Here is a 16318-nt window from a genome sequence, read left to right as displayed (position 1 = left end):
ATGATTGTTGCTAGTTTAGCTGCACTTCGGAAGGCGTTTTGGGCCGTAGACGACCAAGCCAAGAGCGTAGTCAGGGGATGGGGGCCCCTCCAGAAATGAAAGTACAGTATCATCTGCCCCCCCCCCCCCCCCGTGAAATTCTGCATGGTGGAAAAAAACCTTCGTCGAGTTTAAATAGGTTTTAAATGAAAACCTCTTGGTCACGCAGTTGCATGGTATTCTCTAAAATTTTCGTCACTGAAGCCTCAAAATGCGTCCAAATAGAGCTAAAGTTTCAAAAAAATGTCGAACCTGTCGAGTCCAACAACTCGAAGTTACTTTGTGCTGAAAGTAAAAAAAACAGCTTAATTTTGGGGCCGAAATTGATGGAAAATCTTTATCACGGAAGCGTCCGGATGGACTTGAAATTCAAAAAATTTCAAGATTTTCATTTTTTTTTTTTTTTTTTTTTTTTTTTTTTTTTTTACTATTCAAATAGCCCTCAAGGGCTAATCCCACGCTTTAAGTCCCGTCCCCCCTCCGTCCTTACTGAACCAGTCCCAGGCAACCATTGTTTGAGACCATCAAACTCGGGTCGCCTGGCCGGAAATCGAACCCGGGACCTCCCGATCATAGAGCAAGCGCTACAACCACTACACCATAGGAGGCCGACAAGAGGCTTTCCGAAAGAAGTTTATACCAAAAGCGCTTAAGTAGCGTTGAAATTTCAAAAAGTTTCCAGGGAGGGGCCAGAGGGTCCTACGGAAACCACTCTGGAGGAAAGTATTCCATATATACTACGCCTCACTGTGGTCTTGAATAAAAAACGAAAAAAAAAAAATGTGACAAAAATGTACCCAAAAACGGTTTGCAAGGGGTGACCCAGGTGATTCTATTCTGTGGTACGCGTGAAAATCGCGAAAAATCAAAATCTTAGCTGATCCTTGTATCAAGATATCGCAATTGGAAATGTTCATAGTAAATGCAAGTTTTCTACTGATTTTGATTCGCTTTTTTATTTATTGTAGGTACATTGAATCAGTGTCGATTGGTTCACATTTTTATTTTTTGTTCGATTCATGCCGATCGAATACATACCCTCTCGTTCCGCAGGCTACCTAGCATCCTCTTTTTTTTAACCAAACATTTCGCCTTCTGCTGCGTCTGCAGCAATTGTTGTTACGAATATGTTGTGCGTGCTGATTTTAACTCATTACATACTCGACTTTTTGAAGGCGTTTCATGCGCGCAAGTAGTGCAATCTGTCGGCAAATAAAAGAAGTAGTGATCGAGCGATTATTCAATCTCACTTCTGTTGTTCTCCAACAGGGTGCTCTACTTTCGCAGGTAAAACGCCTTCAGTGAATCAAGTATGTAATGAGCTGAAATCAGTACGCACAACATACTCGTAACAACAATTGCTGCAGACGCAGCTGAAGGCGAATTGAAAATATCCGAATAATACGTAATATACGGTTTTTTCTCTGTATTAAGTCCACGCGTACCATAGACTCACCCCCTTCAAATAGACTGCAAACCGTTTTGGGGTACATTTTTGTCACATTTTCTTCTGCTTCAAGACCACTGTGGTATAGGGACCGCGGACTACAGTTGGATCGGGATGAAAATCAAAATGCAACGTCCGTAAACTAGGTTTCGAATAAACTTAAAAAGTCATGAATGAAACTACACACACACGAAAAACATAGAATGACATTGAACATGTTATTTATAACTGACATTTGGCAACAAAATAAAAAGCAAAGTTGCCAAGTGTACAGAGTAAACATCCAAAATAAACACAGTGTTTCTTTTACTGATAAGCAATGGCATCTGTTTGTTGTTTTGTAAAACCGTCTTTAATCGGAGTGCCCCTCAAGCATTATTTAAGTTGTGATGTTCGACAAAAGTGCATCTTTAAAGTCAATCCTGGAGTCAGCATATTTAGTAGAAACACATGTTCCAGTGTTCCGAAGAAGCTACATGATTTTCTAACCTACAATCGCTCTCTCAACTGTATCAGGGGTTCTATCGCTCAACCCAAATCTTTTGTTACACCCCTTTTTTCTAGTTCATATTCAGATAGTAATTTTCAGCACCCGCAAAAATCTTCTCCTTTCCACAACTTCAGCCGCAATTATAGTACAAGTGACCGATCAAATGGTATCCCTCCGCTACTGGAACTCTCAGACTTACCTGTTATTCATCTACCAAATCCTTTTAAAACTATTCGAAATTGGTTCTTGAGTACCTTCGTAATTCAAATGCATCTGGATAAAGAATTTGACGCTCTCGAGTTTTCAAAGTTCGCCACCAAGGTAATAACATAGCAGTTTCCTGCTTGTGAATTTTTGATAATCGCATGTAGCCACTATTTAAAAAAAAAACCCATGATGAATCTAAAGTTTCATCCCAAAGGGTTCTATGATTGAACTTTGCCATCACTATATTTGGAGTCAATCCAAAAAGCCTTGCATTTTAGATCTCACAGATTTCCTATTATACTCTATCTTTGACTTGGCAATCTAACAACTTTTTTGCTATGTCTCCTACAAGCTATCGTATCCAGTATCCACCTATAAACATCCATTATCCACAGCCAAGTACCATTCTTATTCATAAGCTTATGCACTATTTTTGATAAATAAATAAACAATATAATTTTATTTAAAATTCCCTGAAACAAGAAGATATGCCCATACCATCTTTAGAAACTGAGGTTTTTCATTGTATTGAATTTGTGTTTCAGGCGGTGCAGATTGTATGCGCCAGACTCAGCCAAAGTAACTACAGTAGTCTGGAAGGCCTTCTAACTGATAAGTTACTGGCAAGAATCCAAGCGAAATTAGAAACTTTATCCACTGTTCAGAAGAGTCAGCTATTCTTTGATCTCGAAGATGTTATATTTCAATTTATGTATGAAATCGGTATAATATTTGATGAAGATACAAAGGAAGAAAGTAAGCACAAACACATATTTTTATCAGTTGGACTGTCTAAAGGGGAAGCAGCCTAGCATCATTTCATGCTGTCTAATTTTTTCTCCCGTTTTATTTTCCCAACAGATCACCAAACCACTTAATGCATTTAAACCATCCATGAATTTATCCTGGATTATTATGAATGAACATATGAAGTATCAAGTTTTAATGTTGTTGTGTTTAAAAATGAGGAATAAGAGGAAGTTAGGCAACGTCTGATGAAGGCAGGCTCACTCCTATCAAAAGTCTAATGAGTTTTGATCATGGACTGTAAGTAGAATCAGGATTTTTCAAGAGGGTGACAATCTATGCCCAGTGCTAGGCCTGTAACTGCTTAGACATCAGTACATCACTAACTCCTCATAAAAAGTAACAATAGACCATGACTGTAAAGTTGAAATTTTCAAAATTTTCTTGTAAATTGCAAGAAATTAGCATTCATAGTTCAAAATGAAATAAAAGAGGTTGTAAGACGATCTCCCTTTTCCCCCCTGTAGATGTGATTTCTAAGCTTGCGCATTCATTCTACTGAGTGACTTCCACTGTTTAAAAGAGTTTAAGCCCCCCAAGAAAATTAAAAGTTGGGTGCAGCTGTTTCAAATTTTTTTTTTAAATTTTAGGTCCCTTTCAGTTGTTGCGTTACAATGGCACAATTTGATCTTGTATAAATGGAAGAATTTATTGTCTGAAAGGGCATGCCGGATGTTTTGAGTGATTTAACCTTCCTTGGTGCGGTAGGAAGGAGGTTTTTTTTTATTCTTATGTGTTCACTGTTCTTAGTTCTTGAAACTCCTCACTCCAGGGGTACGCTTTTAATATTGTAGAAAACTGATTCTTGCCAACATCTGAAGAGACCCATCCGAATCTAATCTTCTGGACTTATTTCGTTCCACAGATACATCAATTTTAATTCATATGTAGTATTGATTGCTGCTAAACTTAATAAATCGATCCCTCTTAGTTTTTTAGTTTTAATGATAAAGTCTGTTTTAAAATATGTTGAAAAAATGTTTCTACAGGAGCATGTCAGATATTTAGATTTTCATTTTTGCTGGTGTCCAATTTCTGCTCAAGTTAGGTTGTCTATTGCGACTCCAAAATTTTTTTAGGATTATTCTGAGCCAAATTAGGCAAAAATAGATAAGTTTTTGACACACGCCCTCAAAAGTAGATGAATCTTTAGCGCAATATGATGCATTTTCTATCAAAATTTCAAACATAGATTTTTCGACCCAAATCTTCCCCGAAATTGCTGCTCAAAAAATGTCGTCTTTATGTACAAATGCTCCTATTCCTGAGCATGGTCACACTCATTAATGTTAATTGAAATCATTCTTCTTTTCAGTTTCAGGTGAACCCAAGCGTTTCGTTGAAATAACACTGTGCTACCAGATTTCAAAAGATAATGAGATGCTACAAAATGCTTCAGCGGGACCTTTTCCGGGCCCAATAGATGTAAAAAAAGCTTCAGAAAATATACACTTGCTCAACTGCAGGTTCATTCGTGAATACACGAAAGGTGTTGAAGACCAATGGACTATAAATGGATTTAATTACATTAAAGTAGCTGATTTAATGAGAGAAGTTGAACAAGGAAAAATGTGAAGAAAGTCAATTTGGTCTGATCTAAGAGCGAATGTTGATACTTCAATTAATTCTTTAGTCCTCATGGAAGACTGAAAGCGTTTGTAACGGTAATTAAGACATCGTTTACAAATTTATGCATTCTTCAGTCGTAATTTTTCTCATTGTTTATGATTCCTTATGGCTAATCAGTATTTTGATGACTACTTGTGAAAAATGCACATCTCGTTGCGCTGTTTAAATTTCTTTGATTTTGTTTTAATTTCTCTCGGGAAAATTAATCAAAAAGTTCCCTTGCAATTTTGTGTGATTTTTCTGGAGCGAGTAAAGAAAATTCAGACGATTTCAATAGGAACTCTTGGTTGGTTTTCCTTTGAAAAAATAAAACATAAACCGAGACTTACAATGTTGCAATCTAGGATACGCATTTCTCAACTTCAGCTGTCAAAATGTTGACAATACAATTAATTCTTCAGTTGTCATGGAAGACTGAAAGGTTTTAATTTATGCACTCTGCAAGCATAATTTTCCTGAACATTAACAATTCCTCATAAATAATCAGTATTTGTTCCTTGAAGTATGATGCCTTATTAAACTAATAAAAAACAATTTTTAAAGAATGGTGTTAATTGAAAAATGAAATGCAATCATGATAAAGTACTTAAACATATTGAATGTGTTACCGATGTCCAGATTTCACTTTCAGATTAATTGTATCATTCAGAAACAGAACAAAATAATTTGTCGGTAAGATGTTTGTTGAAGTAGAATTTTACCATTAAAAAAATCTCTTCCATGAAAGCAGGTTTTAACTTATCAATAGTTTTCTCAGTCAACAACTGCACATAACGTGAAATTGGCCATTGAATTTGTTAATTTGTATTTTTCATGAAGATTACTTGTATTTTTGTGAAAATAAACAGTCAAAAAAGTGTTCAATCAAGAGTAAAAGAAATTTCACTATTTATTTCAGGAGAATATGCTCTGTCTCAGGGAAAAGTCCTGTGCAGAAGCTTTTTCTGAGTGACGAGCGCCTCGGAAGCATAATGAATTCATCATGATATGATGCTCAGCTTTTTTCATGTATCAATAAACTCGAAATTTTTTTAAGCCATCCTCAAAAACTATTGAAGGATACATTCTGCAGTGTACGAAGTATTAATGAGCAAACTTATTGTTAGAGCACTAATAGTGAAAACATCTTCAGGGTATGTTTCATGATCCAATTCTGTACATTAGTACTATGAAATGTTTCCAGTCTGAGCAATTTTCTAATTAATGTTAGAATATGGTGGATTCTTCAATTGGTTGAGTGATTCTGGGATTATTTTACCATTACTGTGAGGACAATCTTGAAAATGAAAAATTAAAGAGCTCTACTGTCGTGAAAAAATTCGTTTGATAAAAAAATTGTGTTTATTTACAAAATATGACTAATTTACAACAAGAAAAAACAACTACTTACAAAATTAAGAGGAATTGAAAAAATGCAAAAAATGAATCGCATATTTTTTATTTAGGGTATGATTCTTCCGATTTAGTCCTTGTTCCCCACTATTGAGGACTCTAACGGTTGCTCCTAGTTCCTTGAGTGATTCCATGTAATCCAACTGCAACAATAAAATCATCAATGTCATCATGTATTACTCGTGGGTCAACTTTTGATGAAACTGTTAATGGACCAGTGGACGAGGTACGAATTTCAGCATTCTGATCATTGCTTCTTATCCAAAATTTCACGTAGAACACGACGCGCACAACGAAAATCACCGAAATCAACTCCTTACGAAGATATTTAATAATTCTTGATGCGTGAATTCAAACCACCCGCTCATGAAAACTCAATGCTCTACGTGATTCACATCGCGCGCTAAACGTTTATCATGACTTTCTCTGCGATATAAAAATCTGGCAACCTCAATCTTGACGCGTTGGCTCAGCTATAGCAAATTGCTTATAGTTTGAACAACACATGGTGGGAAATGAACATTGCTCAATTGAGAAGATTACTGAAACCGTTGTAGTGCGCGATTTGACTCACGTAGAGCTTTGAGTTTCTTGTGAGCGGGCAGTTCAAATCCCTTGTAACCAATGTGAAATAAAAATAATAATATCTCCGTTAGGAGTTGGTTTCAGTAATTTTTGTTATGCAAATCGTGTTCTACGTGAAATTCTGGTTAAGAAACATGTATCAGAATGCTTAAATTCGTACCTTGTCTGGTGGTCCATTATGAGAAAAAGAAGAATGTAACAGAGCTCAAGGAGACTGGATACTCAACTACTTGGGAGATTCATCCCGACAAAAATCCACTAATTTTTTTACCTCAGAAAATACAAATGAAAATAATTGGCACTGATAGTTCCAAGAGAAGGCCGTAACCCAGTTTGTGTGGGTCCCATCTTAGCACTGAGAGTATGGACAGTCAAAGAGGACGTATCTTTTTTGGTGTATGGTAATTGCCTAAACGTGCGGACTTGAATCTTGAATCCTATCTTTACAAAGAATATTTCTCCTTTCCGGACTTTGTTACCTTCCGTCCATAAAATCATGAACACCATTTATCCGATGTTGCCGGACACCTCAACATGTTTTAATTTTTTTCTTTAAAGTTTAGTACACACTTTCATATAATTTTAAGGATTAATCTTGATGACAAAAGAAATATTAGGTAAAATTTTCAAGTGATTCTGTTCCTTAGTTTTCTTGCAAAAAGTTGGGAAAGTGTGAGAAGTTAGGCAACATGGTACCTAAGCACAAATTGACTGCATTTTGCAATTTGGAACTACAATATCTGGCTCATCCATGAAAACAATGTCTGTAGGGGAACTAATGCTACAAACATTGCTTCTAAACTGATAGTGAGCTCGAAATTGTAATTGCAAAATGCAGTCCAAATAGTGCTTGTGATACTTTGACCGAAAGGTGACCAATTTCACACTGAGTGAGCTCCATATATACACAGACTACGTTTCATGTGGTCTAACTGAGGCTCAATAGATTGTCCAGCTGCATGAAATAAAATAAACATATGAGAACAACGCACACTACGTTTGTTTCACAGAGCATTTTCATAGCACAACCACATTCACCGACTCGTGCATCATAAAATTCAATGAGAGCTTTGACGCTTTTTCCAGTTAGAATCAGACTGGGGTTACGTTGAGGAGACATGGGATTTCTTTCATAAGTTATCTCTCTCATTTGACTTTAAGCCGATTTTCAGCATCAGAATAAAATTTTTAATCTGTAAAACTGGGCAAGGAGCTTATACCTGCGACACAATTTCAAAAAAAAGAAAAGAAAGATAGAATACTTGATATCAATGGCTAAAGTCGAAAAATACACATCTCAGATTGTAAATTTGTAAGCCTCCCTTCATGTTTTATTCTTTAAAGGAAAAACCAACCAACAGTTTTCATTGAAATTTTTTGTGAATTTCCTTCACTCATCCTAAATAAAAAAAAAAATCACCCAAAATTACAAGGAAAAATTTAGATTAGTTTTCCTTGAAAAATATAAAACAAACAACTGAGAAATGCATTTATCGCATAAAAACATTGATGTAAAATATGCAATAAAGAGACAAAATTTCTGAGGCCCCGATCTATCTAATCTATCAACACACCGGAGATCAATCGATATACTATTTTACGTGTGTCCATTTCAATGGCTTTTGTAGAAAACAAAGCCAATAGACATACATCCACAGTTCATTGTCAAAAACTGAAAGATAAATTTTGGCACTAGACAGAGATGAAAACATACAGGGGCTGAGCGAGAGCGATAAGGACAGGTTATGTTTTCCTGAGGGCGACGGTCACTTGGTTGTAGAAAGCAATGCTTGTATGACATAAAAACAGAAAGGGTCAATGCTTCAACAAGCGTTAGTCTTTTGAAAGAACAGAATCTTACCTCTGATGAGACTGCGTCTGCGACAGACTTCAGCAATTCTAGGGTTGAAGCATCCTTGATGAGTAAAAATTGTTGGTAATAAGCATCCAGACACAGGCAAGCCCAGTTCAAAATATTACAATCGCCTAAAGATTCACCGAGTAGCTCATTAATTATTGACAATAGATTAACGGTAGATTGAAATGAGCTGTGACTCCGAAACAATCGAACGTTTTGTACGGCTGGCTTTTGAAGAATCAAGGAAACGACACCCTTTTGCTCAGTTTCAGACGGATTTTTTAAACAATGCACTAGAATCTTCAGAAGGGAGGCGTCTGGGATGTCGACAAAAAAGTGAAGTATCCACGTTAGACCAGCTAAACTGTTTTTCTCGATCAGTTGAGGGACTACTACTTCACAAATCCTGCAAAGAAAAAGATTAAAAACAGGTATGAGTTCGATTATCTAAGAATTTAGCTGAAATTGACTATGATGAAAAAATGATGGTGACATAGAGATGAAATTTGATATTTTTATTTGTAAAAGTTTACCATTCAAGTTTCTTTGCAGTATTCACCTTGTTGACTAATATTTACAGACCTGGATGGCTACTGCAAATCAGAAAATTACAAATAGACATATTAATGCTACACAGAACTGTGTTGCACACAAGATCTCTGCATATAGTTTCTCTTAGCATAAATACATCCAAATTAGTTCTCGAAAAGAGTGAGTTTTGTGTTGAAAAAGCAACTAAAAGTGAGAGCTAAGATAAGATTTGTTGAAAAAAAGCGAGTTCTTCACAATGTGAATTACACTAACCACTAAAAAAAGAAACAAGGTAAAGGAAACCATCCAATGATATATTCATCTGGCATTTTTATCTTCATTGAACTGAACGTTTGAACTTATTGTTCAGATGAATCTTATTATTGATCAATAACATTCAGAAAGCATTTCTGTGATGATTTTAGGCAAGGACCCATAGGAGTGGTGCAGGACCTATGGGTCTCTCTGTATGTAACTGATACAAGCGCATTGTCATTATGAAAGACAGCAGGACTATGGTAAGGTGAAAATTTTCCCGCCAATCGGAGCCAAAACATGAAAGATAAGGACCATCTTTTAATGCGGTCTAGGGCTGATTATTAAGAGCAGCGTTAAATATGCACTTACACAGATTCAGAGGAGCCTGAAAGCGTTAATTCTTTAATTGTTTCTACGACGGATTCTGGAAAAACATCGGAGGGAGGTAATGGTTTTTGGCCAGTTTTTTTCAAAGACAGCTGCCCCACCCATTCACCGACCGTGACACCTTCCCTCTGCACTGGCCGATGAGATCCAATTAAAGCGGATAGTCTTTGAGCTGATAACCTGCAATTTTAGAATGTAATTTTCAAATTAAAATTAGAATGAAAGTGCCTACATATAAAATATTTCATTGTTACAATGAATCAAATAAAATGACTAACGATTAGCATGGGACACATTACCATTGACAGTTTTCTAAAAGAATCCAACCTCAATTGCAACATCTAAAGGGTCAAACTCAGAGATATTGTGACTCAATATGGGCCATTGCAAATTTCTCGAAATTTCAGTCATTTTTTAAAATTTTCCCTTTGGAAAGTTTAGAAATTTTCTCAGAATAAGAGTGCTAAGACTTCTCAGCTGCACAAACAACAGGTCACGTGCATACGTAGGAAGGCGATGGAAGGAGTTAAAAAAATGGTAAGGCTACTTAATATGAGAGGCAGTAAAAATTAGGCAGTTCGCACAAAATTGCGGATAATTTTTTTTAAAAAAACAAAAGTAAGCTGAAAACAAAAGTGCGATACAAACAATTTGGAAAAATGAAGAGTCTTCAAAATAGGACGGTAAATTAGAAAGTGAAAACGCAAGGTATTTTTTGCATTCTTGGTGCAAGAATGCACAAAAATTTAAAGGAAAACAATTTCCTACATATCTTAAAGTCATACAGTCTTTAGAATACCGCGCTAAATTTTTTTTTCTTGAAGAGTTGACTGAGTAGTTTCAAAGTTTACTAGAGCATGGTTTGAGCAGCCTCAAGAATGGAATCAAACAATTTTTAATGTTTTTGTGGGCACTTCTCAAAACCTCTCTTGTAATTCTTTCCTGAATGGACGGTTTACTCTCCGTATTGTGAACTTAAATTGTTAGGATTTCTTCTGTTCTTCTTTTTTCTTCTTCTGCTTCCTTTTATTATTATTAACTCTGTACATACAATGAGCATTTATCCCTGAAAATTAATAAAGAACAAAATTTAAGCACTCCCAAGACCGTGAAAAAAAATTAAAAATCAGGCTTTTTCAAGGCTGCACAAACTATGTTAAATGGACCCTGTTAAGCAAAAAGGAACCAAACTATTGCCAAATTTTGTCCAACAATTCATTTAGTTATGGTAGCATAGTTGCATGAATTTTTTTGTAAATTTCAAGGAATTTGCCTCACATCATAGGGGAAATCTCCAGAAATTTTCAGAAGAATCCACTTAACCGTTCTCCTGCTAACAAATAAAGCATCCAATGAAATTTGGCAATGACTGATGTGATTTGGGCCCTTTTTGCTAGATGCAGTCCGAATATCAGTTCTAATGAGTGGATGAAAAAACGTACCTGAAAGGTATCACTTTCAAGTGTTGCTGCTCAGCTAAAATAAGATTTGATCCGATTACCCACAGTCGAGGGGGGTTGGAGAATAATTTGAAAAGTTGCCTACACTGTACCAGACTAAATTGAATATTGAAAATTATCAGCACAGCTCCTGTAAGTAAAGAAGACAGTAGTATAAAAATCAATTTCCTCCTTCTTAACAGGAAATTTGCTTCCTCAGAACTTTTGAGTCAATAGAAACCGATAAATTAGACATTCGGTAATAATTTCAATGCTCGACTTTTGCACTTGAAAACACCCTATGAAATTATAGTGATTGATAATATCATATGGTAAAGAACTCATTGATTTCTTCTACCTTGAATTTATTTACATTGAATTTTTATTTTTTGAGTCCGTAATTTAAATTATTGACTTTTTGAAGAGTAGGAAGTGCACTTAGTTCGCAGAAATTTTCCTGGATTTTTTGTGAATGATATTAAGCCATAAAAAACAAGTTCAAAGTTGGATTTGTTGAACTATCGTTTAAATGCACATCGCCTATAAAGTTAAGATAGCATGCTAAAATATCTATTCTGTTCCAGCAGCAACCAGATCAGAGGGTTTCAATAATTTCTTTAATTCCCGATTTTCTAACTTTTCCCTGACCTTAGATCTACACCTCCGCCTACATTTCTTCTTTTGATTACACTGAATTTTGCTCAACAATGGACAAAATTTCAGCCTCTAGAGATTCAAATTAAGGACAAAAGCACTCAGAAGTTGTTAGCACTCTATCGAATGGCGATTTTTGACCCAGCTTGACACAAATTGCTCTGCTGATAATTTAAGATACAGAGAAAATTCTGTAGAGAGTCTGTCTATCAATTACGTTTTTCATTAGACAGTCAAGATCTAAGTAATTTCACATGAGGACAGGAATGTCTGACATTCAAGTTTTCTCATAGCGAAAAAACACAAGATTTACATAAGAGGAGTAAAGATTTTCTTAATATGGAATGAGCTCCAAAGATTTTTCTTCAATGATACATACATACCTTCTTCAGAGGGATCTGCACCATAGATAGCAATATGGTGAGAACCAATTGAAGTAATTTTTACCGGGTGTTTGGAATTTAAAACAGACAATGTAGCTAGGCACCGACCAGGAAAAGACTGAGTCACGCTTGTCAGCAGTTCCATAGAATACAATTTTCCATTTGACCCTAAAAACAAAAAGCAAGTTTCCAATAGCATTGATGCAGTGTTTTTCTTCTCTTCTTTTCCCCCTTCGCCTTAGAAGACGAAAGAAGGACCATATCAATGAAACTGAGGGAGAAATAGCTAGGGTAACACAAACAATATTAGTTACAGGAGTGATGCGATGCTTTTTCAAGCTTTGGAAGATCTTTGCATAAATTGGGACAAAGGGCCAGTTTTAAAGTCTTTCCTACTGCCGATGTTAATTTTCCAGTATCGAATTTTTTTACTTTTTCCACAGGTAATCAGTAGTTACCATTATTGGTAGTCTGTAAGTTGTGGTTCTACATTTGGAGGAGCAATGTCTTTTTCCTTTCGTCTCCTTTTTCCAAGTAATGTCAATTGTACTTCGTTCTCTAGGATGTCAATAAGTTGTTGCATCGTGATGTTGGAGGGGAAGTATTACAGTGAGAGCCCATAGACTTTGACGTGTGACTGAAATAAGTGCCCATGAATGAAATGGTCCCTGACTACATTTCAGTCGTTTCGAGAACTCAAGGGAAACCATGCGTCAGCCTCATTGAAATTCATGAAAATTGCAATTTTTGGGACTTCATATCTTTTGACTAGGATGAGACAAGGCTACCAAATTTGTAACACCCGGATTCGTTATTGGAGATTCCCTAATTACTCAAAATACCAAAAAATTTAAGTTAGGTATCACTTGGATCTGGGAAGCTGAAATGTGCTTCAGAAATGAAAAGTTACGCATAGAACTTACAGAGAGTGATGAGTTGACACGATTCAAAAGCATGAACGCAATGGCCGACTAATTTAATACCATCATCGTCAGGATACTTGAGTTCCAAACTAACATGAGAAAGTGTTTCTGGTAACAGGGGTACCAACTCCAAGCATGTGATTTCCTGAGCAACAAACCATTCATTGTAAAAAAACAACTCGGCTTAAGCAAAAAAATTTCATGAAAAATAATATCTGAAACTTTGTTGAGACAGATTGTATTGATTGCAATGCAATAAAAAATTAATCTGATACATTTTCGATTAACAAAAGAGCTAAAATCAATCAATTTTAATTATTCGCTCTATGATTGTAAATTATAGGTAATTTCTTTAAAAAATCATGTGGAAGGTAAATAAAAGATTGCCCATGATGGGAGCGAGAGGGTTTGCCATGTTGTGAGCAAAAAAACTGTGTATCTATATTGCCAGGCCTCAAAATGATGTTCTTACTTCGTTTCTTTTTTTTAAAAACAAAAAATGGGTCAGTGTTGCTCTTATCTTTTTAAATTCATTTTCTTGTAGTTTTAAGTGATTTGAACTCTCAGTGATTTTTTTGGATTTTTTTTTTTACTTGAATTGATGAAGAAAATCGATTTTGAAGTCGCCAAACTATGGACTCCTTTGAAACAATCTTTTTAGCAGTCTGTTTTGCCGCAGACAGGCAAGGGAGCCAGTATTCTCTGCTTGACTGAGGCCCAGCTGAGGACTTGGCCAAGTCCAGAAAGTTCAGCGTAGGTAGATACATTGGAATACTGAATATTCTACCCCTCTATCTTGCACTGATACTCACTACAGCTCATATTTTTGACTCTGCTTGCAATTTGTTTCTAAATTTTTGACCTTGATTTCCCTTCAAAATAGTGTGGACTCAGCACTTTTCTACCATCCTACTTTCTTGGTTTTAGTTTCCATCAAGGTGAGAGACTGACAAGAGTTTTAATTCTTTGAAGTTGAATATTAGAACAGATTTTGGTTACCTGGTCCTTTGTAGTGTGCAAGACGACAAATTCATGATTCCATATGGAGAGTAGCTGAGCTTGATCAATAGTTTGAGTTGCGTTTAAAAATGACCCTGTATCAGGAATATTTTTGCGATCTTCCAGCGCCACACTGAGAGGGAGAACACAGCCATCCCGAAAGACGACAACAGTGGTGCGCTTCAACTCATTATGAGTGATGACACCGAAGATTTCCTTGCTAAACTGAAAAATGAAAGTTTACTTTGAAACTAAGAAAATTAGAAAATTTAAAAGACAAATATCAATTCAGCTGAAATATTGCACTGTACAAGCTTCTCTGTCCCAAGTTATCAAATGGTCATTTTTTACTTCGAAGTAACTAGAGAAACTAGAGAGTGAAATTTCCGAAATTTTTGGTGCACAGCATAGTAAAATCAAAGATAATTCAGTAGCAGTTTCAAGAATAACATACATTTCGACGCAAAAATTCCCAAACCATGTATCTTGTTTGCGACGTTTCGAAATGTGCGTTCCTTGTTTACTTTTTTGAATGAGAAAAAATCAACATTAGGTATTCCTTGAATTTTTCACAGAACTTTTTTCGCCTAGGGAAGAAAAATCAATGAGATTTTAAAGAATTGAAATTGAATAGTTCTCCATTTAAAAATTTAAGTACGACAGGAAGTCTGTGACACCGCAAACCTCAGGAAATGATTTGGGAGTCCACCATCAATTTGCTTTGACAAATGGTTGGCGGAGCTTCTGAGACACCATGGTCGAGATGTTCCCTATATACGCCTAGCACTTCAAATCCAATATCAAAGGAAAGCCTGAAGCCCAAGATGGAAAAAAGTAAAGGTACAGGGTGAAGCTTACTTTGTATTTTTTTATTTTATCTAATTGATCCGCTTCTTTTGTCCACAGCCGAATTTGGTTTCCATTGAAAACACCTACATAATGCTCTTGGTTATTGTCAAAAACAACGGGTGCGGATAGTTTATCCTTACTACTCCAACTGCTTTCTTGCTTCTGGTCATTTATCTACAACAAACAGAATAAATATTAGATAGGAAATCTGACCACAAAAAAAAGAAAAAAAATGTACGTGAGCCATTACTCACAATTGGTAGTATGAAAATTTTTCCAAGGAAAAAACCTTTTTCCTGATGGACACTTTTACCAAGGAGATGTTAGGAAAAATAATACACTGGAAAAATTTTACATGAAATGAACGTTTAAACTGGTAGTTTCAAAATGAAAGATTGGTAGCTTTGCGATTAATATATGGTAGAAGAAGATTAAAGGTAGACACTAAGTTCTGATATTTTCAACACTGTAACATTTGATAATGTTACTTACTTAAGTAGACAAACATTTGTGCATATGATTGCGCAAAAGAATTCGACAACATTAGTGCTCCTGTCATCAACCAATATATCAATCAGAGCAAGGCGCAATGTTGTAACAGCAGTTCACCACTCAGTGCTACTATTCTCATGTTTCATTCAAGACTGCTGAGCTGCAGTTTCATGACGGTTCAGACAGGAGCATTGCCTCTTACAATCCTGTTCATACCTAGAATAGGTTTATTGACACTGCCTTGGAGCAATGTGAGTGACAATGTGCGATTCAAAGCCACAGAGGTTTTTCAGGAATGATCATGGACTAAATAATGGATACTTTTGATAAAACATCACCCTTCACTCTTGAATACCAGCCTATCCGGGTGCAGAGTGCTCGATCAATACGGGTTGGGGGTTCAACTTGCATACATTCATAAAAGAGATTCGAATCACTTGAGCTACAAATTACGGTTTCAGAGGAAACTTTACAGCTTCCTGTTTACGGCGTAGCTGATAGTACAAAAATCTAAATTTAAAGTTACTTACTTTGAATCTAATGACAATGTTCTTGCCAAGAGTGACAATGACGCAGCCGGGTTCTGAATCTTCAGAAACTCCTAATAAACTTTTGAGATCGATTAAGCGGCATAAATCGAACCGAGTACTAAGTTTAGCCATTATATGGTATCTATATACAGATTAAAGAGGTTTAAAACTAGAGAATTTACACATCGTGGAAAGTTTTCACGTTTCACGTGTTGCGAGCCAAAATTTTGGATTGAAATTGTGAGGTTAGGTCAGCCAGCTGGCTGTGAGGGGAAGTGGGGGAACAAAAACAACAGAGTTGTCAAAGATTTAAACTGAAAATTGCTCAACTTCTCAACTTTCAAGGCATACTTTTGGTTGCAGCACTTCGATTGACAAAAATCATAATCCATTGAGAAAATACTTAAAAAGATTTACAG

At 35.9% G+C, this 16318-nt stretch overlaps 2 protein-coding genes across 2 annotated transcripts; one reads left to right on the top strand and one right to left on the bottom strand.

Moving 5' to 3' along the window:
- Positions 1-1748: 1748 nt before the first annotated feature.
- LOC109030269 (m-AAA protease-interacting protein 1, mitochondrial) lies at positions 1749-5483 on the top strand. The gene is made up of 3 exons (XM_019041148.2): positions 1749-2297; positions 2729-2939; positions 4306-5483. The coding sequence occupies exons 1-3, from the start codon at positions 1806-1808 to the stop codon at positions 4563-4565; spliced, it is 963 nt and encodes a 320-aa protein (XP_018896693.2). The 5' UTR covers positions 1749-1805; the 3' UTR covers positions 4566-5483.
- A 454-nt stretch (positions 5484-5937) lies between these two features.
- Positions 5938-16165, bottom strand: LOC109030268 (nucleolar protein 11). Its single transcript, XM_019041147.2, has 9 exons — positions 15900-16165; positions 14887-15051; positions 14029-14253; positions 13030-13174; positions 12107-12274; positions 11073-11220; positions 9613-9810; positions 8458-8860; positions 5938-6154 (listed from the first exon to the last, which is right to left on the bottom strand). The coding sequence occupies exons 1-9, from the start codon at positions 16029-16031 to the stop codon at positions 6014-6016; spliced, it is 1725 nt and encodes a 574-aa protein (XP_018896692.2). The 5' UTR covers positions 16032-16165; the 3' UTR covers positions 5938-6013.
- Between the last annotated feature and the right edge of the window lie 153 nt (positions 16166-16318).

This window comes from Bemisia tabaci, chromosome 8 (assembly GCF_918797505.1).
Source record: "Bemisia tabaci chromosome 8, PGI_BMITA_v3".
In the NCBI taxonomy this organism is placed as follows: domain Eukaryota; kingdom Metazoa; phylum Arthropoda; class Insecta; order Hemiptera; family Aleyrodidae; genus Bemisia; species Bemisia tabaci.
The sequence above is the reverse complement of the archived record's forward strand: the minus strand, read 5'-3'. Positions and strand labels throughout refer to the sequence as shown.